The sequence below is a fragment of the Pelobates fuscus genome, chromosome 12, assembly GCF_036172605.1.
Source record: "Pelobates fuscus isolate aPelFus1 chromosome 12, aPelFus1.pri, whole genome shotgun sequence".
In the NCBI taxonomy this organism is placed as follows: Eukaryota; Metazoa; Chordata; class Amphibia; order Anura; family Pelobatidae; genus Pelobates; species Pelobates fuscus.
In genome coordinates, this window is record NC_086328.1 from 97,473,938 (window position 1) to 97,500,229 (window position 26,292).

At 40.0% G+C, this 26,292-nt stretch overlaps 1 protein-coding gene across 1 annotated transcript in view; it reads left to right on the forward strand.

The window, feature by feature from the left end:
• Positions 1–26,292, forward strand: part of LOC134578518 (mucin-5B-like) — a 144,203-nt gene that overhangs the window by 35,249 nt on the left and 82,662 nt on the right. The window contains exons 4-8 of the mRNA XM_063437502.1: positions 13,715–13,829; positions 20,342–20,429; positions 22,522–22,689; positions 24,128–24,249; positions 25,013–25,187. Of these exons, the coding sequence (XP_063293572.1) occupies positions 13,715–13,829; positions 20,342–20,429; positions 22,522–22,689; positions 24,128–24,249; positions 25,013–25,187 (668 nt within the window). The remainder of the gene's footprint in view (positions 1–13,714; positions 13,830–20,341; positions 20,430–22,521; positions 22,690–24,127; positions 24,250–25,012; positions 25,188–26,292) is intronic.

Here is a 26,292-nt window from a genome sequence, read left to right on the forward strand (position 1 = left end):
TTTTTAAAAATGTCTATGGTAAATATGGCAACATAAATATGATGCTATAGCTGTATGTCTAAAGTTTCAGTAAATCAACAAAGATGCATTTACTGTGACTCGGTTTCTAATCCACTGAATTGTGCAGTATTTAAACTGTAAGACTAAATCTAGGCATGCTCAAATACAATTATAACTTATAGAGTTATTGGAATTACTGTCTACAGCATCTTGAAGGCAAGTTCCTAAATCCTAGATTTAGTAGAATTCTAAACACTAGACATTTGCAGGTTCTTTTAAACCACTTCGGCAGTGAAAAAAAATTTAGGACGGCAGAATTTAGTTCATGTTGCCGTTTAGCTTGGCTGAATTTATATTACGTTAAAAATGAAAATGAGGAGCAGGAGTCATTTAAAGTTCAAAATATGGAATTTATTTGAAAATAAAAGGAAAAAGTCAGTGGGAAATTGACCACCCAGAGCTTTTCCTACCATCCATTCAATAGTAGGGGTAATGGGCAACTCTGTAGGGAGCCATTTGAGATAGAAAATGTAGAAGAGATAAAGCCAGACTGAAGGACAGAAGCAGGCACCACAAGACTCAGGCAGAGTGGAACCACAATATAAAGGTGTTTTAAAAAAGTGGGAACAGTAGCAGGTGTAATTTAACTTTAATATTTGTTTTGTAAACGGAGTGGGTGACTATAGGGATGACCTGTCACAAGCTTGCATTACTGTGGCTCAACATTTCTGTCATGTCCCTAAATAGAATAAGAACTGACACTAGATGCTCTATTATTGTCAAGTCCTCATGCCCCAGTGAGGAGTCATTTCCAAAGGAGTGATGGGAAAATAGACAATGTATTACCCTCAGCTGTTCCACAATTCTTTCCATCATGTGATCACATTGGTGGAAAAGCCTGGCAATCCTTCTGCAATGTACAAAAGTAAAAAATATAAGAATAAAAAGGTATAAACAATATACCAGCGAGTGGAGCGCTATAATGAATATTAATATAAATAATGAGGGGGTATACTCACCCCTCCAACATAGTGATACAATGTGTCCAAATGTACATACAAAGTAAAACAACAAAAAGAGAGAATATAGTGCAGATGGTTTACAAAAATAAAAAATGAATGATGAAAAATAAAAAATATATATTTAATTTTATTTTTGTAAACCATCTGCACTATATTCTCTCTTTTTGTTGTTTTACTTTGTATGTACATTTGGACACATAGTATCACTATGTTGGAGGGGTGAGTATACCCCCTCATTATTTATATTAATATTCATTATAGCGCTCCACTCGCTGGCATATTGTTTATACCTTTTTATTCTTATATTTTGCACTTTATTGTGGATTAAGGTATTCCACTTTTTGTGTTGAGCTGCTTTTATTCAGGCACTTTAGTATATCACTCACTATCTCAGTAAGGGATAGTTATTGTTTTCTCTGAATGTACAAAAGTAGTTTACATCAAGGTTGGACCTCCTCTACTAGCACCACCATACCCAGACATTGTGTGCTGCAACCAGTGTGTCTACAAGGAAAGAAAGACATGCTGACCAATAGGAACACTCCATACACCTCAGCAGTCATGCAGGTGATTTTATTTAGGTTGGTGATTTTTTTTGCCATGGTCCTAGAATGAAATCTAACAAAATGTCCAGGAGTGAGCAAGGGAACCCTTTCCTGGGATGATGAGGAGTCAACTGTGTCATCTTAGGATGAAGTAAGCAGGCTACCTATCACTGAATGCTTGTATGAGTGACTGGATGGTACTAGTTAGGCAAAATAAATTATTTTGTTTTGTTTTTTACTTAATACCCCAACCCTAAATTTTTTGTAATTTTTTTTATTAAAACAGTTAACACATTTTTCTTTAACAACTATATATTGGTAACCTAGGCTAGCACTAGAATAAATAAACAAAGGCAATCTCTCCCCTCAAAGTTGTTTTTAGTGCACCTGACAATACCTATATATATATACAGCAATATATACCTATGTATATACAGATACACACAGCAGCAAGCTAAACCTAATCTCACCCTACAGAATCACACAAAAATAAATTCAGTGCGGAAACAAAGTGATAATAGTCCAAAAGCAGCTGGATCATCAATACGGAGTCTCTCTTTTCCGATCAGAAAATTGGATAAAAGCATGGGGGTAGGTGCAGCGCTTCAATAATCCTTGACAAGGTATATGTGAAGAGAACCAGAGAAGGAATAATAGTGTAGTATTTAAAACTGTAGTGGTGATAAGTAAAATAAAAGATGTGCACTCACACTTTCCTGGAGCTTCAATACAGCTCCAGTGTATGCGCCTGGGCGGAATAATCCCCGCCTATGGATCAAGTGCAGTGGCAATTCTTCAAGTTATAGGTGTGGTAGGGGGTATCCTCATGAAAAACAAACAAATAAAAATCGTATATGGTGAAGTACAGTTGTAAGAAAAAGTATGTGAACCTTTGGAATGATATGGATTTCTGCACAAACTGGTCATAAAATGTGATCTGATCATCATCTAAGTCACAACAATAGACAATCACAGTCTGCTTAAACTAATAACACACAAAGAATGAAATGTTGCCATGTTTTTATTGAACACACCATGTAAACATTCACAGTGCAGGTGGAAAAAGTATGTGGAACAGCTGAGGGTAATACATTGTCTCATCTACAAAGGTAGATAAAAACTATAAAATGTGCACTCACGTGTACTGGAGCTGTAAAACCTGGCTCCTCTGATAGCACTTGAAGTGGTATGATCCCCACTCAAGGATACAGGTGTAAATGCAAATCTTCCCTCCGTGTATATGTGGAGATAAACAAACATAACCACAACGGTGTACACCGTAAAAAAGGGAGTGTAAGCAGAAATAAATATTTTAAGCCTACTCACATGCTAATGAGCGAGTTCCGGTTTGCTCAATCCAAAGCGCTTGGGTGGTATGATCCCCACCAGGGATATAGCTCCAAACAATCAGACAACAGCAAAGTTAGGTCCAATTAAAAAAGTACCGTATATACTCGAGTATAAGACGAGTTTTTCAGCACATTTTTTGTGCTGAAAAACACTCACTCGTCTTATACTCGAGTCAGTTGTCTGTATTATGGCAATTTTCATTGCCATAATACAGACATGGACCGGGGGCTGTCAGGAAGCTGTAACTTACCTTCACCGCAGCTCCTGTCAGCTCCCTTCTCTCTTCTCCGGTGCGTGCAGCTCCCAGGTCAGCTTCCTCTGCAACTCTCGCGAGAGCCGCGGGGTCAGAGCGTTGCCACGGGTTACCGGGTTACACACACACTGCACTCATACACACACACTGCACTCATACACACACACTGCACTCATACACACACTGCACTGCATTCATTATACACACACTGCACTCATACACACACACTGCACTCATACGCACACACTGCACTCCATTCATTATACACACACTGCATACACACACACTGCATTCATATACACACACTGCACTCACACACACTGCACTCACACACACTGCACTCACACACACACACTGCACTCATTATATACACACTGCATTCATACACACACACACACACTGCACTCACACACACTGCACTCACACACACACACTGCACTCATACACACACACTGCACTCATACACACACACTGCACTCATACACACACTGCACTGCATTCATTATACACACACTGCACTCATACACACACACTGCACTCATACGCACACACTGCACTCCATTCATTATACACACACTGCATACACACACACTGCATTCATATACACACACTGCACTCATACACACACACTGCACTCACACACACACACTGCACTCATTATATACACACTGCATTCATACACACACACACTGCACACACACACACTGCACTCATACACACACACTGCACTCATACACACACACTGCACTCATACACACACACTGCACTCATACACACACTGCACTGCATTCATTATACACACACTGCACTCATACACACACACACTGCACTCATACGCACACACTGCACTCCATTCATTATACACACACTGCATACACACACACTGCATTCATATACACACACTGCACTCACACACACACACTGCACTCACACACACTGCTCTCACACACACACACTGCACTCATTATATACACACTGCATTCATACACACACACACACACTGCACTCACACACACACACTGCACTCATACACACACACTGCACTCATACACACACACTGCACTCATACACACACACTGCACTCATACACACACTGCACTGCATTCATTATACACACACTGCACTCATACACACACACTGCACTCCATTCATTATACACACACTGCATACACACGCACTGCATTCATATACACACTGCATTCATTATATACACACACTGTAAATAAATATTCAGTTAATATAATTTTTTTAGGATCTAATTTTATTTAGAAATGTACCAGTAGCTGCTGCATTTCCCACCCTAGTCTTATACTCGAGTCAATAAGTTTTCCCAGTTTTTTGGGGTAAAATTAGGGGCCTCGGCTTATATTCGGGTCGGCTTATACTCGAGTATATACGGTATGTTAATTTTAAAAAATATAATAAAAGAAATACAATATATAATAAAATAGTGATAAAGTTGAAAACAATACACTTAACGCGTTTCTACTTAGATAGGCTTTATGAAGAGTGTTTTACAGAGTAAATGGGACCTGAGCTGCTTAAATAGGGTTAGGATTTTGAAAATAACGGTTTTGTGACATCATAGTCACATGACCATTTTTTTTTTATTGTCTCTTTTGGCTCCAACAAAATGGCAACTGCATGGATAAGCAAAAACTTGAATAACACATACTAAAATAAGAGGAGCAATCTATAGACATAAAATAAAAATAAAAGATAAAATACTAAAACAACTTCAATAAATAATAGTAATATGGTCTATGCATAGACAATATTAGATAAAAAAATAAATAAAATAATAGTGTAAAAGGACCATAATAATACAAAAAAATGCAAAAAATAGAGTACATGGTTATAACTAAATCTAAGAGCATCTTTGTAAACAGCAATGCAAGTTTAAAAATGTACTTCATATAATGACAAATCTAGAAAATAGTCTTAAGAAAATTAAATAATCAAAACTAATAAATGTGTAATTCACATAAAAAAGAATACAAATTTAAAATAAAATAAAATTAACAACAACACATAAATCATATTAACAATTAGTTATGGCCCATGGGCATAAGAACATTTAAAAAATCAATGGCAGAGGAAATGATGAGATGGAAAATAATTAAAAAAATAATAATTAAAAAGGGGTTATAAAAAATTGTACAGATCAACGTCTGAATTGAGCCCAGTGGGAATTAAAGTTTTTAGGTAAAAGACCCATTTCATTTCACTTCACACTGCTCATATAATATATGTCTATATAACATTTATATATATATGTCATACTAAGTGTATTTTTATATTAATATGTACATATATTAATATAAAAATGCACTTATAATTAAATTACACACATATATAATATCTATAAAATAACTATATATATTGTATATATATATATTATAAAATACAAATAATAAGTAAATTAAATTAAAACATGTAAAAATAATAAGACAAATTAAAAAAAAATATATATCTATATGAAATTTTATTCTAACTGTATTTTGATATTAATATATATATATATATTTATATATATATATATATATATATATATATATATCAAAATACACTTAAAATGAAATTGTATATATATATCTATGTATATATAAATAAATAAAAATAATACAAAATATACATATGTCCATATACAAAATTACATAAATAATTACATAAATATACACGTAGACTTTAAATATATAAGTATGCATATATATATATTTAAATTCTACGTGCGTATTTATGTAATATTTTTACATAATTAAGTAATTTTATTGATTGCAATTTGAGGGCCCTGCCTGACAACCCAGACTGAAAGTCAAGAGAATTTAATTTGCTACCACTGTATTTTACCCTGTAACTTTCTATGACACCCTAAAATCTGTACATGGGGGGTACTGTTTTACTCGGGAGACTTCGCTAAACACAAGAATTCGTGATTCAAAACAGTAAAACATATCACAGTGATGATATTGTCAGTGAAAGTGACTTTTTTTGCATTTTTCACACACAAACAGCACTTTTACTGAAGATATAATTGTTGTGATACGTTTTCCTGTTTTTAAACACTAATATTTGTGGTCAGCAAAGTCTCCCGAGTATAACAGTACCCCTCCACCCCCCCCCCCCATGTATAGATTTTATAGCGTGAAAGTTACAGGGTCAAATATGTAGGTCAAATATTTTTACATTGAAAATTTCCATGTTGGTTACGTTGCCTTTGAGCGCGTATGGTAGCCCAGGAATGAGAATTACCCCCATGATGGCATACCATTTGCAAAAGAAGACAACCCAAGGTATTGCAAATGGGGTATGTCCAGTCTTTTTTAGTAGCCACTTAGTCACAAACACTGGCCAAAATTTGCGTTCAATTTAGTTTTTTACTTTTTTCACACAAACAAATATGCTAACGCTAAATTTGGCCAGTGTTTGTGACTAAGTGGCTACTAAAAAAGACTAGACATACCCCATATTGAATACCCTGGGTTTTCTACTTTAAAAAAATATGTCAGCTGCCACACAAGCTACAAAATCAGCACCACAACCCCAATCGAATCCTGAAACCATGCCAGGGCACAATATTCGAGAAGGGGGCACCCTGGCAATCAGTCGGGGAGGGACGGGGAGGGACGGCCGCTCTCTCCGACCCAACACCAGGGCAGCAGTGAAGCTGAATGTCAGCCCTACCCCCCCCCCCAGGACCGGCGGGGGTCATCCCGGTCCACCACCCTGAAGCAATCGGGTCAGAGCACGACCAAACTGCACACCCACAGGAACGGCACCTAGCTACACTAAATAGCACCATGGCAGACGCCACGTGTACAGCGGAGCACAACACAGAAGTGCTGGACTACTCGGCCAGACTCAATGCCATCTTCGAAGCCTTTTGGGCGAGGATAGAGAGCCGAGCGCAAAAGGTCAATGGAAACAATCGACCACGGAGGGCCATACTACCCCGCCGTAAGCGAGATACTCCTCAACCTGACAAGGCCCCAAAATGGTGCCGCAGAGGAAAAAGCCACTCGCCCACAAGACACCTCACGAAAAGATATCAAGCACGTCGGCGGAGATACAAGACACGGCAAACCCTGCATACATCCAGCAACCGACCGGGTCAAGTAGGTCAGTCGCGAAAGATGCGATGCACTACCCACGAGACGCAGACACAAAGGAACCAGCGGACCTCCACGAAGGCAACACTACCCAGTCCCCTACTTGCAGACTCCCGCCGGAGCGGAGGAGCAGACAAGGATCTAGCCACCTGGGACCGGAGGATCCTGAACATGAAGCCAGCGGGACTTTGGCAATTAAGCTACTGCAGCCTCCCATCAAGAGGCATCGGCTGAACAGCCCACTGGGACACACACTAAACAGGCATGATTCTCCGGCATACACAGTTTGGATTCGGACTACTTACCTCGTGACTCAATTCCTGTGTTTTAAGCGCAACATTATATGTTTAAGCATGACCTAGTTAATACTAGTTAAATATAAAGCATTACTCAGACTAGCATAATTTTATAAACCTGTAACGTACGCCACTAGCTAACACTATCTGTTACCAATCGACTAACCATAGATGTAAGTAACACAGATATCAAACATTTTATTATCTAAGCTAACAGTGCTAATTTGCATATACGTTTGGCTACAGTGGCTGTCAATTGCTCACATAGTCTGACCCTAACAGCAGAACATAAGCAACATGTCCATGCTATTTTCACCACATGCCTATATCTACCCTGTTCAATCTATAGACATAAAAACTTAGCATGTAAAGTGTTAAATGTTTATTTCACTACGCATCGTTTTCCTCACGTTACTTATATAAGCGAGAATTGAATTTGTTATCAGCCTTCATAATATAAAATCATGCATAGCTAGCTAATGACATGACAATTAATGCAACTATATATCAGTATACCCTGAAGATGTTATAGTGGCGCACTAAGGCTATTTGCACACTCTGATTTTGATTACTCCTGTTTTTTTTATCCAAGCTTGTACCACTCTGTATATTTGAATGTTTCACAAAAAAAAAACAAAAAACATGGCAATCTTTCTTTGAGGTGCATTGCACACCATCTTGTTATTATTACTTCATGTCACCCCACAATGCCTCCCTCTTTCTCTTCTGTACCCCATAACGTATATGCCATAATAAAAGAAAGATTTACAAAAAAAAATAAAAACATTAGTTAGGAAATGTACAATACAATTTGCATCAGTTCCACTTTAATGTTGGCGCTAGATAAGCTTGTTACAAAGTTTGAACTATAGACAGCCTGATGTCAAGTTTACTATAGGCTTGCTATGTCGGTCACACTGTTATTAACATAGGGCTGGAATTTGGCCCCTGATTAACTCTTAAATGCTGACAGATACACACTTAGGCCCTGCCATACCCTTCAAAATATTACTGTCCCCACTAGCTTATCTGCCCTCAATACTGGGCCTGATATCACTCTAGCTTAAACAAGCCATTACTGCACAGACCTAAAGCGCGCATTTCACAAATAGGGATCAGGATGTTATATGCACGCAATCTTAACTAAGAACCTCCCTGGCCAAAAAACAAACATAGTCTGACAAACACTGTTCCTGCTCATCATCTACGGTCTAAGGTTTTTATTATTTATTATCTGCATTTTACTTGTTCTCGTTGGAATATGTGTCCAAAGAGGCTCTCAGCCGCAGCACCGCTGCAATCCTCACATAATGGAGACACTCAACCACCCCTTTTGAGCCTACGGCCGCTTGTAAAGGCCCTAAAAGCGACACATACACCCTCAGACGACATAGTCATAAGGGACACTACGCCTCGAAGTTAGACATCACAACATGTTTTCAATGTATTATACTCGGTTGGAAAGCCTTCGCTACATACACCTCAATTAGACGCACCAACTCTTTTACAAAATGTAGCAACTTACCGCATAAGCATCAAAAACATTACCAGATAGCCGCATAGCCACAGGCACCATTCATTATAAACCACACCATACTCTACTTTGTTATATGCATTGCATCTCACAGAAAAGTACTGTTACTTGTTTGTCTTGTTAACTCCATGTTTTAAAACTAAAATATTGTGCTGTATAAAATGGCACTTGTTGAAATGTTGACAAAATGCTAGCAGACGCTGTCGTGGCGCTGCAAGCTTTACGGTTGTTATATGCACAAACAAAAATAAAGAATAAAAAAAATATGTCAGATAATAGTTTTACTATTGATACATTTTAAAAATGTTTGTTTTGAAACCGCAACATCCTACTTGTACTTGCAGCCCTATAACTTGCAAAAAAAAAAAAAAAAGCAAACAAGCATGTAAACACTGGGTATTTTTAAACTCAGGACAACATTTTTAATCTATTTAGCAGTTTTTTTCATTAGCTTTTGTAGATGAATAAAATATTTTTCAAGTAAAATTAAAAAAAAACATGTATTTAAATTAATTACAAGAGATTATATAAATAATGGTAGGTAAAAAAAGCCAGTTTTGTCCTGAAGAAAACAATATATAATTTGTATGGGAACAGTAAATGAGAGAGTGGAAAATTACAGCTAAACACAAACACCACAAAAGTGTAAAAAGACCAGACAGCTTTTCCACAGGATACTATAAGGAATTTGCGGGAAAGATCCTACCTTGGCTCACAAAAGTTCTAAATGCTGTGGCAGACGGTGGAAGCTTTGGACCGGAATCCCTGTCCGCGACCATAACCGTACTACTCAAACCCAATGAAAAGACCCAATGAATTGCGTCAGCTATCGCCCAATCTTCCTCATAAACGTTGACACAAAATTATTCACGAAAGTACTTGCGACCAGACTGCAGCCTCTCCTCCCGTCCCTGATCCACGCAGACCAGACGGGCTTCATACCTGGACGCGAGGCGAGGGATAGCACTCTGCGACTCTTTCCCGTCCAGCATCAGGCAAGGAGAATGGGAGAGCGCCTTCTGCTGCTATCAACCGACGCGGAGAAGGCGTTAGACCGAGTCGATTGGCAGTATATGACATCCACGCTGAGGGGGATGGGACTGGGACACAAGCTCTTAACTTGGATATCCGCCATATACAGCAATCCAAGGGCAGCGGTGAAGGTCAACGGGGCACGGACAGACGACTTTGAGATTAGAAACGGAACGCGACAGGGGTGTCCACTCTCCCAGCTGTTGTTCGCACTGTCTCTTGAACCACTCCTGCAGGCGATCCGCCTGAATCCAGATATTCAGGGTTATGAGGGACAGGGAATGACCCATAAAGTTGAGTCTTACGCAGACGATTTGCTTTTTTACATCAAACAACCCCGTCTAACTCTGCCAAACCTCCTTGCGGAGTTCGAACGCTTCGGTAACCTGTCCGGGTTCAAGCTAAATCTGGCGAAATGTGAAGTACTGAACCTGATGATGCCCACTGATGAATATATGGCCCTTGAATCACAATTTGAGTTTCGATGGTGTCATGGTAAAATGAAATATCTGGGCATTTGGGTGCCTACGGATCCCAGACAACTGTATGTGCATAATTTTCAACCTCTACTACAATCAATAACTGCAGACCTGACTAGATGGGCTCTCCCTCACATAACCTGGCACGGGCGCATAGCGGTGCTCAAAATGAATGTGCTCCCTAGAGTCCTATATCTCATGCAAACCATACCCCTTACGCCACCAGCAACATTTTTCTCCTCCTTGAAAACAGCAGTCATACGCTACACGTGGCGAGGCGAAGGATCCCGATTATGGCACGACATACTCTGCCTCCCCAGACCCAACGAGGGACTGGCACTGCCGGATTTTAAAAAAATATCATTAAGCCATGGTGATGCAACGCATTCTTGACTGACATATGGAACCCACACAGAAGCAATGGGTATCCTTAGACAAAGCAATTAATGAAAAGACACTGGAAACTATGATCTGGGGGGGGCAGGGCCTGAGAGACCGAGCAGTGGGCGACAGACCGGTGGCACAAACGTTACGCGGCTGGAAATTGCTAAGGGAACAGCCACACATCTCGCCAACACCCAGCCCCCTTCTACCGGTGACGCATAATAGCAGAGTAGGCGGAGGCTTGCCAGCTAGGGCGTGGAGCTTCCTGGGCGACGGAGACTATCTTCCCATATGAAGGGCCCTAGGGGATGGTGGACTCCGAGATCTGGATGCGTTGTTGGAGGGTAGACCACGAACCGCACTCACTACGCTCCGATATATGCAACTAAAACAATACTATACTACACTCACACATACAGAACGATTAAATAGGGAGCTAACGTGGTTCGAGAGGCTCTGTGAGCAAGGCTCTGGACTGGATCATGCAGTATCCATACTATACCAACATCTAGTCACGAATGGCCGCACGGACAATAACACATTCTGAAGGCAGTAGGAGGAATTGTTCGGTAGAACATTCACACCACCACAATGGGACAAAGCACTCCTGTGGCATCATAAGAGGTCAATAAGCTCCCACTACCAGGAGGTTAACTATAAATTGATTTCCTTCTGGTATAGAGCGCCAACAGGGATACACCGAATCTTCCTGACAACCCCACCAACATGCTGGAGATGCCAAACAGACAGAGGTACACTGCTACACATCTGGTGGGAATGTTGCGACATAGCCCCATACTGGGAAATGAAAAAAAATAGATATCCCTGGTACTGGGAGAAGTCCCAAAATGGTCTGCGGAATTCGCACTCCTACATATCTCTCAACAACCGATATCGAGCTACAAAAAATTGATCATGCACCATCTGCTGAACGCAGCTAAGGCCTCCATACCGGCCTATTGGAAAAAGATGGAGATCCCGACGAAGGAGGAGTGGACCAGGTGAGTGGAGGACATTCAGGGTGCGGAGGCGCTCCATGCCTCCCTGACGGGCAGGAAAACCAAACACGTGGAAGCGTGGCAATCCTGGTTTATGTATATTTCCTGATACCCGCGGAATGGGGGGGAACCCGGGGGTGGGGGCGGCGTGCGGGCTCCGACTCACCCTTAGCATGGATCATACACTGTTCCCCCTAGCTCTATCTCCTCTTCTTCTCCCCCTATCTTCCTCCCATACCTACCCTTGCTCCCCTCACACTCATACTTTGACTAGGAAAGACTGGGGAAAGCCTGACGTACAGAAGGAAGAACTACCTCCCACCGAAATCGCGCCACATCGTATAGTTGATGCAACACATATACAACTCACCCAACAGAACCCTCCCACCACCAGTGGGCACATATCATACACACTTAACACACAGATCGCAAAACGCAGCAGGGAAGATGCCTAAAAAGCCTTGGAACACCACCTTTGACCATTCTAGATATCGCTTACATAACTCCCCAAATAAAAGCAACAACCGCTTCCCCATTAGACCGAATAAAAGGGAACACACATCAAATGGGCACATAATAAATTAAAACGCTAAACATTGGCAGCACAGGCTCCGAACCCAAAGCATAACTAACGGATAAGGCAGGATCGCAAATTGAGAACGAACACTAGTTTTGGAGATAGATGCTCTGTGCCCCTCAGAGAGGTACGGAATGAGGGACATGGAAAAGGTTCTGCCAACAAGCCAAAAGAACCAGGGGATCAAATTACAGCTTTGATCCTCGACCTAGTCAAGAACCTTAACACGATGCGGATAGTATCCTCAAACTGATGATATGTTGGAGACCTGCGTGTCCCAAAATGCAAATCTTCTTAACGTATGTATTGACTGTTTGAACAACTTCTCAATAAAAACAGATTTACAAAAAAAAGTGTAAAAAGAGGTCCTTAAGGGGTTAAATACTGAGACCTATTGTTTGACAGTTTAACAGTGGGGTCATAGGGACTTTTTGGAAAAGTGAATAAAAATTAAAGGGCAAAGTAAATTGGACTAAAACATTTTCATTCAAAGGAGGAGTTCAGTTAGCGTTCAATTTACTGGATCCAATTTTAGCCACACTGGATACATGTGATTTCCATTCTGGTCACATCAACCACAATGCGCCATTTACACATGGAAAAAATGTCACCACATTTTTCAGCAAAACAGTAACCAATCTGGTGAAAATGGCTGACTTCCGACTGGAATGGCAATTCTCATATTTTCTAAAGCCAAATTCAGTCAGAATTCAGGTGGTCCACCGGATTTTCAGAAAATGCCCGGATGCATTCAGTGTCGGGATTAAAATAACTGTTTTTCATCTGAACCCTACACAAAGTATAGGATTTGGAAGAGTCACAAAGCACCGTTTAGCAGCCAGCAAGCAAATAGTTTAAAAATTCTCGGAAATGCAAGGGTTAACTATAGGGGAGCTGGTCAACACTTGCTAGAGAGCCACCACATTAAAAAAGTAATACATGAATTAATAAATACATTTAAAAAAAGTATTTTACAATCTTGCTTGCAAAATCTGGACATGGTTAAGTAGAGTGAACAATGCTTGGATTTTACAGCCTGAATGACTGATTACTAAGTGAGTATATATGTGTAATAACTGTAATTCCTAAATGTACATTAAAGTGTTTGGTACAATACATTTCCCTTACTTTATAGAATCTCTCTCCCGTACTCTAAGGGTAATATATTTGTTGACGATACTTGTGAAAACTTCAAAATCACGTCTAGAATTGGAGTGACATTAACATGGAACTGGGGAGATGACCTAAAGGTGAGTAAAAAGTTTTACCTAGTATAATAATTAGAACATTATAATGGTCTGAAAAAAAAAAATGTTCCACAATCAACAAATTATAACTGGAAAATTGCTAACTCAATCCTACTTAAAGAACATCTCGCAAATAAATTGTCATGGTGCTAGGAGGTCCTGGGCACACACTTACTATTTGATATTCTCAGCAACCTTTTACAGAGAACCACGATTTTGATCTGAAAGTTTCAGATTCAACGCTAATGGTGGACTGAGAGCATCAGCTCATCACCAATTCACCCTTTGTAAAACTGAGTAAAAAAGGTAAGTATCCATTTCACTTACTTTTATGAAGGGGGAACAATGATAAGCTGAGAGCATCAGCTGACAATCTAGACCTCTGAGCAGTGCCCAGTACAAGGATTCCTGATTGAAGACATGGACCTCTAAAGGAAATTGCTGGGCAGAGTTAACTGGCACCGTCTTTGAAAGTTTGAGGTTAAACCATTTACTAATTATTTAACTCCTGGAGATATGACATAGCCTGGGACCTCCAAGCACAGTAACAACTTTTGATAAGTCCATTTAACTTACTTTTATTGCATTGTATTTATTTATTGATTTTTACATCTTTGCTGCTACCATTTATAGAACTGCCAGATTTAATGTAAAGTAATGCCTTCTTGAGAAAATACTGGAAACTATTTCAGGGAAATTATAGTTGAGTTTAAAACATTTGTGGTAGAGGACCAAGGCCAACTGAAAATGTAAAACACCACTATTGAACTAATTAATTAAAAATGTAACTTTATGTATAGATAACAACCATGCCAAAGGGGATATCGACACTTTAATGGGAACACTATGTACAGGTTTTATGGTGTTTTGGGAAGTTACAGGATCGAATACAGAATGTTACACTTTTCAGTTTTTTTCACATTGAAATTCGACAGATTTGCTACGTTGCCTTTGAGACCGTATGGTAGCCCAGGAATGAGAATTACCCCCATGATGGCATACCATTTGCAAAAGTAGACAACCCAAGGTATTGCAAATGGGGTATGTCCAGTCTTTTTTAGTAGCCACTTGGTCACAAACACTGTCCAAAGTTAGTGTTAAGATTTGTTTGTGTGTGAAAAATGCAAAAAACTAATTTAAACGCCAATTTTGGCCAGTGTTTGTGACTAAGTGGCTGCTAAAAAAAGACTGGACATACCCCATTTGCAATATCTTGAGTTGTCTACTTTTGCAAATGGTATGCCATCATGGGGGTAATTCTCATTCCTGGGCTACCATATGGTCTCAAAGGCAACGTAACAAATCTGGCGAATTTCAATGTGAAAAAACTGAAACGCAAGCCTTATATTTGACTCTGTAACTTTTGAAATCACCATAAAACCTGTACATGAAGGGTACTGTTATACTCTGGAGACTTCGCTGAACACAAATGTTAGTGTTTCAAAACAGTAAAACGTATCACAACAATTATATCGTCCGTGTAAGTGCCATTTGTATGTGAAAAATGCAAAAAATGTCACTTCCACTGACAATATCATCGTTGTAATACATTTTACTGTTTTGAAACACTAATATTTGTGATCAGCAAAGTCTTCCGAGTAAGACAGTACCCCCCATGTACAGGTTTTATGGTGTCTTAGAAAGTTACATTGTTAAATATAGTGCTAGCAAATTAAATTCCCTGGACTTTCGGCCTGGGTTGTCAAATTGTAATTAATAAAATTACCTAATTATGTAAAATTATTGAGGTGTGCCAAAACCGACGAGAGGTCAGGCCTGTAAAAAGAGGGCCCACCTGGTATATTGATGTAAATAATAAAGAGTGAGGTGGGAGGGGAACTTCCAAACGGCGTTGATAGGTAAGCTGGGGTTTACTGAGGATTTAAATGGGAAAATAACCCCTCCCACAAATTCAGGCATATGCCTTCCACTTGTGTACGGGGTAATTAGAGGACGTACAATTAAAAGTATGTAGCTCGATAAGGACCAAAGTCGGTTGAGGTGTGCCGAAACCGACGAGAGGTCAGGCCTGTAAAAAGAGGGCAAAAATATAAGACAAGATTAATTTCACAATTAGCAATCATTTAGTCACATTATCAAAAAGACAGCCTGATTTCTATCCTGGGTTAGGAATGTTCCTATTGTAAACCAACTTACCACATTTCTACTTATGTGTGTAGTAACATGCCCGTTAGAGGCTGCTGTTGTATTGACATGGAATGAGTGACCCGAGTAGGAGGAAGGATTAAGGCCTGGGTGGAGTATTAAAGTAACATATCATAGTTGTTAAAGATAGTAAGGTTAGTTAGGGACTTGTTTAACCTGGTCTTTGATTACGAGTACAAATTTTTGCAGCAGGCACAATTTAAAATGCCCGACTGATATGTTTTGGTATGAGGAGTAGATAATGTAACGATTGTTGGTTTCCTGAATTCTTTACGCATGGTGAAGGTCGCATGTTTCCAACAGCAAGATCCTTCTTTTGGCCTCAAGAAATCGTAGAAAGCCGAGTAAGCTGCTGACTCAAATTACTATGTTAGTAGGGTTATTAAAGGGAGGCTTAACGGTTAACTTGGAACTCCCCCTAAGATTTTTTGTTTTTTTTTAATTCTTTATTTTTGCAGTGCAGATCAAGAATAACATACAGGCGTGAGGTACCCCAACGGCAATCCTCAAGCAAACGTGTAACATTTAAAACAATGGGGTGAACCGCAATGCATGCACAATTTTATATTTTTTAGTCAAAACTTTTAAAGCGAAGAGTAGAAGCCAAATAATGCTGTTTCAGGAGATAGGCAAGAATATATCACTGTTTTCTATTGGTTACGAGGCAGGTAAGTGGACGGGGTAGTGTCCTGAGTTTTAGAAAAGCATAAAAGAGTCTTTGTTTTGTTCGCTGGTTATTGTTATCTAATGGTCATAAAAAAGGTAGCAAACTAGGCATGCCATACTAGCTGATATGGTATTAATGCGTACGATGTGGGGTAGGAGTGCAACATGCCTGATCCGCCCACCTGATAGTAATGGGTTACCCTCTTGACTGCAATATGCCGTGGAGCATTATTCTACCAACGTAAGGCAATACAGCCCTATCAGTTAATACGGAGGACTGTCTGGGTCTTGGCATGAATTAGCGGTATGCAATTACGAAATATAGGGAACATAAAATGTATGAGGGAGTCCGGTCCGTCTGGCAGCATTTATACGTCTGCTAGGCAAATAAACTATGAAGGGTGAATAACAGGTGAAACAAGACCCATTTTTAAAGGGGGGCATATCTAAGTGTGTCCCTCCTGTGCTGACGCGTCTTGTCGCTACTCTATACTTTTGCTGTTATGCATGTTAGGGGATATCTTCCCTTTACAAGACGTTCATGCGTGTGAAACGTATGGTATGTGATTATGTGGCGCTAAGCACTGAGTGATCTGTTGATATAGGTGTATTCCGCCTTGTCTTGATAAAACATGTATTAATTAGCATGTGGTACCCTGGAAGTCAGAAGCATGAGGCCCAATGAGGGGTTGCCTGCTCCTTTATCTCATTTACCCCGGCTATCGGGGCATTTGCATGCCCTTAAAGTGTAATAGACAGTCGGAATTATAAGGCTGGTCAAACCTGGCTAGCTGTTTAGGTAAAGGACAAAGCTGGGTAGGGCCAGCTGGACTTGTGGAGTGTGGGTAAACTTGAGATTACAAAAATGCAAGTTACAAGCCATTTAAAAGATAATACCTCATCTGTAACAGTGCTCATGAGAGGAGACCACAGTTTGTGCCGCTGGACAGCATGATCTCGCCCCTCGGGGTATGATGAAAACATAAGGAACCAAACTAGTAGTAATAAACATAAAGATAAAGTTTTACAATAACGTAGGAGAAGGAAGTAATGCGGCTTCTGCCTGTGCAGGTGGCAACACTATGTGAACTTTGGGCCCGATGCCGGGCTCAACCTATTCTAGTAGTTGTCATGAGCAAGGTGTCGCCACGTAAACAGGCAGAGCTGGCATATGGCCAGGCTAAATGTGTAGGTCTAGGCTACTATATAAATGGCACGTAAGGGTACCGGCTTGGCAACAATAATAAAGTTATAGTAGTAAACACCGCCACTAACAGTTAACATAATGCTATTCATAGGTAGTGGCATCGGAGACCATGCATTAAACATATGTTAGAGGCATCGGCAACTTTCATTACCAATGGCGTTCTCGTTTGGGGTAGCAAAGCTGGATAACCCTTAACAGTCCATCAGTGTACTGTCACAATTTGGGATATATTGTATTATACCACTCCTGACGGTGCAGTCTCTAAGGCCCGGTGGTCCCGGAGTAGCGTTCACGAGGTGAGTGCGGCTGGGTCAAGGCTCCGAGTGTCCCATAGTCTCTACGTTGTGACAATTGCATAGGCCTCTGGAGTGGAGCTCTGGGGTATAAACGGGGCACTCCGGTCTGGATCCCAAGTATGGGTGCGGTCGGGGGAGCTGGCGTTGTCCTTGTTGGCCGGTTCCGACGGTGTTAGCAGATCTTGGGATAGGTTCAGAAGCCGGAGGAAGGCCAGGGCGTCCCGTATATCTTGGATGCTGTGTGTGGTTGTCCCTCTTGTGACCGATAGAGTCCTGGGAGGTCGCCACCTATAGTCTATTTTGTGGGCCCGTAGGAGTAAGGTGAGAGGTCTGAGCGATCGGCGCCACGCCAAGGTGCTGCTGGATAGATCCGGGTACAGTGAGAGTTCCATGTTCTCAAATTTGAGGGGAGTCTTGCCTCTGAAGGCTGAGAGAACCGTTGCTTTGTGTCCGCTGTTACGGAGGCTCAAAATAGCATCCCTCGTAGTAGTGTTTGGAGAGTTTGAAGGTTTGGGGATTCTGAAGACTCCCACTGGGGTGATCGTGGCATGCCGTCCCTGTGGCAGGTTTGTGAGTAGCAAGCGGTCGATTAGTTTTGGCAGTTCAGCTTCGGCGATTTCGTCAGGAACTCTGATTTTTATGTTTGAGGCGCGCTTGGCGTCCTCCAAAGTCGCGAGGCGTTGTTCGTATTGCCGGTTCTGGTGTTCCAGGCTTTGCACCGTGTGGTGTAGCACAAAGATTTCCTGGGCTTGGGATAGCGATGAGCCTTCTAGCGCAGAGATGCGGCCTGTCAGGCCTTGTAGGTCTGCGCGAAGCGCTGAGACTTCCTCACGAAAGCTATTTTTCAGGTCCGCCATCATCTCCTTCATAACCGCCACGGTGAGCGGTTCTGATTCTGTCCTTTTACCACAGTGTTTTGTCTGCCGCAGTGGATCCGGGGGTTGCAGGTATCCCCCTTCCTCCTCATGGGATAAGTCCTCGGAGAAGTCCGAGCACCCTCCGTGTTGGGCCGCCATGTTGGCCTCAGTGGCTCCGCGTGCGTGCATCCACATTTCCCCGATCGTCAGCCCCGGGGTGGGCTTGTGTGGTACCGTTTTTTTCCCTTTTTTCCCCATTAGGTCTTGTGGTGTGTGCCTGATCTGTTGGCTGATTACAGGCTGGAGCTGAACTTGCTGCCTGATAGAGTTCAGAGCTGCTCCCCCGCGGAATTTAGCTGAGAAAGACCCTCCCCTCTATCCTGGAGATAATTGGGAAGTAATCCAATTATCTCCATGTATAGAAGCTAAACTTCATTTTAGACATAGCAATAAAAATACATAAAAATCCATAACTTCAAATTACACGAATAGAATGAATACATTTAATGTATCCCCAGATAGCCTGGATCTGAGCGCACATTATTACCGAATGGCGCTCAGATCCTATACACACAGTCCAATCGCCATGGAGCCAAAGTCTTTCACATTGTCTTTCGGTATACGAATGGGCTTCATGGGATGCCTATCTGGGGGTAAGTCTATTTGTGCCAGAAAGTACTAAATGGACCAGCGTTCGTATGCTGGATGGCAGAGAAGGGAGGTTGGTGGCTTCAGCAGTGTTCGGGAGAAATAGTGTCCATTTTCGGTTCCATTAAATCATTGATTAACTGGTAATTCGTGCGTCCAAGAAGATGGCCGTCGCCTCGTGGTTGGCATATGAACGACGACCACCCAGCATATCATCGACAATTAGGAGGTGTCTGCGGTTAACCACAACGTTCGAATGAGGCCAAGAGGTTAACCAGCAGCACAATTCCATGCTGGATGGCGGGCCGTTCGTCAGTTTGTTCGGGAGTTTGGTAAATAAACGAACGGGGGGAACGGACAGGCAATTAACCAAAAAACAGACGAAACCAAAGGGGTATAGGCATAGTTCCAAGACAGAGGGATCTGTCACAATTATCAACATTTCTACCTCCATTTTTCTTAATATTTAAGTCTGTTCTGGTGGTACTAACATGTTGCCAGTCAAACTTGGAGGATAAAATTAATTGTAAGAATTTTTTTAAAGCAATGGAGACTTATTAGATGGATTATTATTATTATTATTATTATTATTATTATTATTATTATATCAAAATATTTCACAAAACATGTTTAGTAATTGAATGTGTTATTGATTTAAAATATGGTTTCTTTCAGTTGGAACTGGATGATCAGTACAAAGAGCAGACATGTGGTTTGTGTGGCAACTATGATAATGATGCATCCAATGATGTCTCCTGGCGAGGTATTTTTTTGATTTATTTAAATATATTAAATATAGATTTAAGGTAATTACAGTAGTGCCATGGAGAGGATAAAATATCACATTTTGAATTTTGTTCACATTTTAAGACTTTGGTTTTTTTAGCTCTGTGAGAGCAAGCAGATATCCTAATTTTATTAAATATAAAATTACACAATTAGATATCAACAAACACAAAAAAAATAAACATTCAAATCTTGTAAGGTGACATAAATGCACAATAATAGACCACGGTGGGGTATACGTCAAAGAGAGCTGAACTTTAACTAAAAGAGGGTAGGCTCCACATCTCTGTGGGTCATATTTCACAAAACCAGTTATTCATGAAAAAGGCTGCAAATCCAATGTGGGCAGCAGCGTCACTACAGATAACCAAGTTAGTGGTTCAGAGAACCAAGGAGAGACTGGCGATCCAAACGGGAATCCGTATCTTTGCCCAGCATGGAATCCAGGTTTCTCTGATGGATGGGTGGAAGGGAAGGGGGCTGTACTGCAATATTGAGTCAGTTGAATACCCAGGAAAATGAAATTAGAGAAGGGGCCTACGGTTTTATCTTAAGACAGCAGAACGCTCTGGGTTGAAAACAGATCCAATGTCTTGTGCATACTTTGGGATATAATATTCAGTTCCTCTACTGATAGAAAATTGTCTAGATAATGTATCACCGTGGCCAGTTACTTACGTACAAGACAACTACCAGTATTGAAATTGTTGCAGATTGCACCTTTCCTAAGATCACAATATGTTTGCCCAATTTGTCTTTAAGCCCTTGTGTTTGACTTATGTTTGAAACCGGAGGTAACAAGATTCTTTGTGGGTGAACTGGGTTCGATAGAACATTAATCGGTGGAGTGGGAGTTGGAGGTGCAAAAACACAAGTTTAATGCCTGCGAAATGACCATAGGTGCAGATTAGTTGTTTGTCTAATATGCTTTGATCTTAACGGGTGTTGAATTTAGCCAAGGCCGATGCCAATTTGGCCTAAAAAGATTTAGTCATAGAATGTATAACCATAATCATACTTATGCCCCAGGTCCACCACTTATGTAACAGAGATCTAGGTCTATTAAAGTAAATAATTCTTACTTCGTATTGGTAAAGTTGGCTGGAAGACCAGTTTTTGTCTTTCAGCTTTTTAGTAGATAGCTCCCAAATACTATGGGAATTAGGGGGCTATCTACTAAACGGTTGCAAGATGCAGCCGAGGCACAAATAGGATTGGAATTTCATTCATTCAAATGAAATTCTGAACTGAAAAAAATTACAGGACATTCAAACAGTGAATAAATCAACGCAAGAACACAGAAGGAGGGATGAGTATTATGGGAAATTTCTTTGACCACAGGAAATGGAGCAGACTTAAGCTCCTCCTTTGGTCAAAGGTCAAGTGTAGGAAAAATACCTCAGACAAAGTAGTCCAACTTTGTCTTGTGTTTTAAAGAAAACTAGATCTTATAGGAAGAAAAGAAGAACATATTATGAGAGAGGAAGAGAAAAGGTAGCAATTTTAGAAAGGTAAGTTTGGCATGACAGTGCCGCTTTAAGTGTTAGGGAAAGCTTACACTGAAAGTACATTTTAAAATAGTATTTTTGTGTAAATTACTGCTGTATTTTCTGTTCAGAGACCAATTGTATTTCATTGTCCTTGCATGCACATGCACATGCCTCTCGGTGACAAGTCAGAGATTAAAATGAGGCCCTATCTAATAATCTGGAGATTTTGGAACAAGGCTCTAGCTATGAGTTGGGTCGATGAATGAATACCTCCATGTGAGGATGGGAATTGGCCTTGCAGGACTGAATTACAATTATAGTAGAATATGGTCCGCACCAATACTCTTTACAGCAAGTTGATCTATCCTTAAGGAATGTAGGGGAATAGAAACATAACCAATTTATAGAAAGCATGTTTGAAAGTACTTATCTTGCCCAACTAGTTTGTGGTTGTCCTTGAGAAAGGAATATCATAGAGAGGAAACTAAATACACAATGGGAACTCTAATGGGAATATATCCAGGATGTTGTAAGTGCTAATTGAGATACGGGTATAATGTACCTGTGTTGTGGTTAAAGATTACAATGTCAGCAACAGGATGATAAGTAGTGATAGTGGAAACCTAGATATTAATGGAACTTATGATTATGAGCATAAACCTAGGCAAATCAATATGAAAAGGAAAGAGAGATACCTAATAGTGCTGCATTTAATTTTAAGCTCCCCTGTGCCTCCTTTCACAAGAAGTACCTGAAGAATGTATGAGAAAGATGGACCATCTCTAGTATACTAGCAGAAAGCGAAATATCATGTGAAATCTAGCAAGTGTCTGTGACAGGGGTTGTGGATTATACGAGGTTTAGGTAAAACCGTGACAGACCGAGGAGGCCTTAATATGGTTAAATGTTTAATGAGTGGTTCTAGGTTCTCGGGAGTGTAGAGAAACAGTCGTATAGGTCTTGTCAAGTTGGAAATATTGTATGCATTAGCCCAAACAAGGGTCCAAAACTGAGTTATAGTGGATTGCCTACTAAGAGCCGTATATAACATATGGAGTCAGGCCTACTGAGGGCTGCATATAGAGGTATTGCAGTGGAAGGCTGATAGCGTCAAATGTAAGTCTTGTAAGTCAAGAGGGAAGAATATAGACTGAACTGCAAATGCCATTATCGTTAGTGAAAGGCTGCATGTGGGCCAAATACATGTTGATTGTCAGTGATAGCACAGCCCTGGCCTCTGCACGAGGCCATGACCAGCTTGTTTAGATTTTAGGTAGTTTGTGATGATGACCTTTGAACCAGATGTAGATGGTTCTGTACTAAACCAGACAGTACTGGCCCAGAGGAAGGGGCAGCCTGTCTATTTATAGGCCGGGTAATCCTTCACACATGTACTACCTTCCTATGTATTCAAATCTTCATGCCACTAATGTGAGAAACAACACGATCGTTGCTCTTATACAATTAAAACAAATACTGTTAATCAATGTATGAGTAGACTCCTCAAAGTTAGTATATAGTCCCATGTTACTTATACACATGTAGAAAAAGCAAAGTTAGGCAGGCTTGTTCGTTTCGGGCGAATAATTTTTCCTGAAATTCAAATATTGCTTGAACTTCCAGCAATCATTCATGTGTTAGTTCGGCTCAGCCGAACATCGTTCATGAAAATGAGAAACATTGGGTCAAACCAAAAAGAGCACAACAATGGGCCATTCAGTGCACTGCAAAATATATACATACATACATATATATATATATATATATATATATATATATATATAATACCGACATTTGGTTCACAGGTCAAGTGAGAAAAAGTAGTTCAATGAGGGGGAAAAAGCAGTAAATAAAGATATGTAATTATTAAACATATAATATTATAAATATAGATTTTACTTCCACTCCTCTCTTCTCACTTGATTTGTGAATAAAAATAACAGGTAGTGGCTGTCCATGGTCATCAATTACTTTTTCCATCAATCAACTCAGTTGTTGGTACCATGGGTGGAAATTAGTTTGATCTAATTGTTCTTTTTTCATCAAGTGGATAGTTTTTATATAAGGAACAAAGCAATTCAGCCAAATTTCATCTTTAAGTTTCTAGTATTCATTTTTAGGGCATGATTTGGAAATCTACTCAGTTTTTCAGTGAAGCTATAATCTGATATTTCTTAATCCGTAGGGTTCAGTGTTTCCACTATTATGTTTGGCAATCTTCAGAAGATAAATGCACCCATGGAAGACTGTCCTGATGTTCCTAATATTCAAAATGATGAAATGGTGCAAGATGCATGCCAGGAGAAGGTATTCAAAGAGTGGTATGAATTAATAAAATAAAAGATAAGAATTGGGACATTAATTATAGTATTACCCTTGGTTGGTACAGAGTATAAGGGGACACTTCTAAATGCAAATAAATACTGTTATGTATCACTTGCATGTCTTAAATTTAGGGGTCCTTATCCGGCATAGAAACACAAGAAATCATGTTATCGCAAAGATCCCAGAGTTCACAGCTTGACATGCAAATTTGCCAGATGTGTTTTTCAGCAATGAACACTGTTTTGCACACATATTTTGTTATAAACCAAAGCATGGGCTATGATCCAATATGGTCAGTAACCAGAAACCAGCATTGGACTGCAGTTTTGATCTCATCACTCTGGAGCCACTTCTGGTCTAGAAGTTGAAATCTCTCTGAGAGCATATAGCTTGGTATTAAAAAAAGATTGTGGTCAGGCCAAACACAATACCACTCCCACACTGCAAATAAAAAATAAGTGTTTATGTATGTATATGTATGGGCATATATATTTGTATGTATAACCCTTCAGTCTACGTTATACAAAAAAAAATATTAGATGTATACAGTCAGCTGAAGGACTTCACAAACACTGAACTTCAAGCTTCACCCAGGTAATTAATTTACACTTGTGTAGGAAATATGATGTATTTAATATATTGTTTTGAGGTCTGAAACCTATATGTAAACTATTTGGTCTATGTTATGAGGAACATAAAAATTGTTTTTGTTTTTACACTTACAGTTCTTCTTCTGTCTTTGTAGAGCAAAGAGTGTGAAGATCTTCTGTCATATATGGGGAACTGCAAAGAACAGCTTGGTTCCTATGCAGATTATCTCAACGCTTGCAAAAAAGACTTGTGTGAATGTGCCTCCAAAAACAAGACGATGTGTATTTGTAGCACCCTGAACCAATTCTCCAAGGAGTGTGTCCTTGCTGGTGGGCACCCCGGAAACTGGCGACGTCCAGATTTGTGTTGTATGTGCCTTTTTCTTTTACGCTTTTTGCAGGATGCTTCAAGATTGGTGCATGATTCTTCTGAACTGCAGTAAAATGTAAACTAAAAATATTTGACAGTTTAATACTACCATGTGCTTGTCATATCAATGTAGATTGATTTTTAAAACCTGTATTTTCCTGAATACCAAGTAGTAAGGTTTAACTATTTATTTTGTGACATTAGTTATAACCTGTCCAGGAACTATGAAATTCTATGAGTGTGTATCACCATGCCAGAACTCCTGCTCCAATCCTGTTGCAAGTACACTTTGTAATGAACACTGCTCTGAAGGCTGCTCTTGTCCCTCAGGTAAGGTCCACAAACTATCTCAGAGATAGAGCTACAGTATTTTGTTTTTAGTTCTTGTAGTACAGAACGTTTGGGAGTAATTGACAAAGATATTAAATGACAAAGTGCAATCAGTGTGCAACCATGCTTGGGCTAGTAAAATTCTAAATAGTTGAATTCAATTAAGAAGAAAAAGGTCCAGGCACTCCAACGTTCAATAAGGCACATTTATTTGGAACAAAGTGAATCCAGCAACGTTTTAACCCTACAAAGCTTGGCAAACACCCATTGTAGGGTCAAAACTTTGCTGGATTCACTTTGTTGCAAATAAATGTGCCTTTTTGAGCTTTGGAGTATATGGATCTTTTTCATCTCATTTAAAGTCACTCGCAATGTCATGGTATGTTAAAAAAATCAGACAAAGGAAGATGGGATTTAGCATGCCGAGATAAAACACCACTGAATAAAACATTGAAAATCACCTATAACTTCTGTTAAATTTCTTTATTTTTTATTTTTTATAAGAGATTCTTCAAGAAGCTAATTCAGACAAGGCAAAGCCAGGGCAAACATCACAAATGAAGAGCAGAAATATAAATATGGTTTCATTTCTCCTATTCTGTATATGCTTTCTCTATACTGACTGCCAGGTGCAAAAGTCAGAGTTTAGAACAATGATTGATAGGGAGCTAAGATGGAGGCATGAATTCTCACATCAGTGAATAACCTTGTAAAAATCCAGGGTAGTTACAGTCC